A 715-nucleotide genomic window follows, 5' to 3' on the forward strand; every position below is an offset into this window, starting at 1 on the left:
TGCTGCTGCTTCTTCTGCTGCTGCTGCTGCTGCGGGTTCTGGGGAGAGTGACTCCTCTGCTGCATCACCAGCAGCAGCAGCAGCAGCAGCAGCAGCAGCAGGAGCAGCGGCAGCAGCAGCAGCAGCAGCAGCAGCAAGTTGCTGCCCGAGGGGACTCTCAGGGGAAATGCCGAGGTAATCGATTGCTGCTGCTACAGGAGACAGCAACTCATCCAGTTGCTGCTGCTGCTGCTGCTGCTGCTGCTGCTGCAGCTGCTGCTCCTCTTCGTCCTCCTCCTCTTCGTACTGCTGCTGCTGCTGCTGCTGCTGCTGCAGCTGCTGTTCTGCTTCTTCTTGTAGCAGCAGCTGCTGCTCGAACTGCTGTAGAGGCGTAAGTTGCTGCTGCTGTTGGTGCTGCTGCAGCAGCAGCTGCTGCTGCAGCTCTGGTATACTGCTGGCAGCAGCAAGGCTGCTGAGGGCTGCTGCTGCTGCTGCTGGTGCAGCAGCAGCAACGAGACAAAGAGACTCATAGAAACGACAAGCAGCAGCTTTGTCTTCTCTTATTAAACCCCAGTTAGATATGCTGCACACATACACGCAAACAAAAACATGTGTTGCTGCTGCTGCTGCTGCTGCTGCTGCTGCTCCTGTTGCTGCTGCTGCTGCTGTTGTTGCTGCTGCTGCTGCTGTTGCTGCTGTTGTTTGTGGTTTTGCTGTTGCTGCTGCTCCTGCTGTC

General features: G+C 57.3%; 1 protein-coding gene across 1 annotated transcript in view; it reads right to left on the reverse strand.

The window, feature by feature from the left end:
• Positions 1 to 715, reverse strand: part of EMH_0086860 (uncharacterized protein) — a gene marked incomplete at both ends in the record, with an annotated part of 2200 nt that overhangs the window by 120 nt on the left and 1365 nt on the right. Inside the window, one exon of the mRNA XM_013501083.1 lies at positions 1 to 713. Coding sequence (XP_013356537.1) covers positions 1 to 713 — 713 coding nt within the window. The remainder of the gene's footprint in view (positions 714 to 715) is intronic.

Source organism: Eimeria mitis, genomic scaffold (assembly GCF_000499745.2).
Source record: "Eimeria mitis Houghton genomic scaffold, Emh_scaff6289, whole genome shotgun sequence".
NCBI classification, from domain to species: Eukaryota; Apicomplexa; class Conoidasida; order Eucoccidiorida; family Eimeriidae; genus Eimeria; species Eimeria mitis.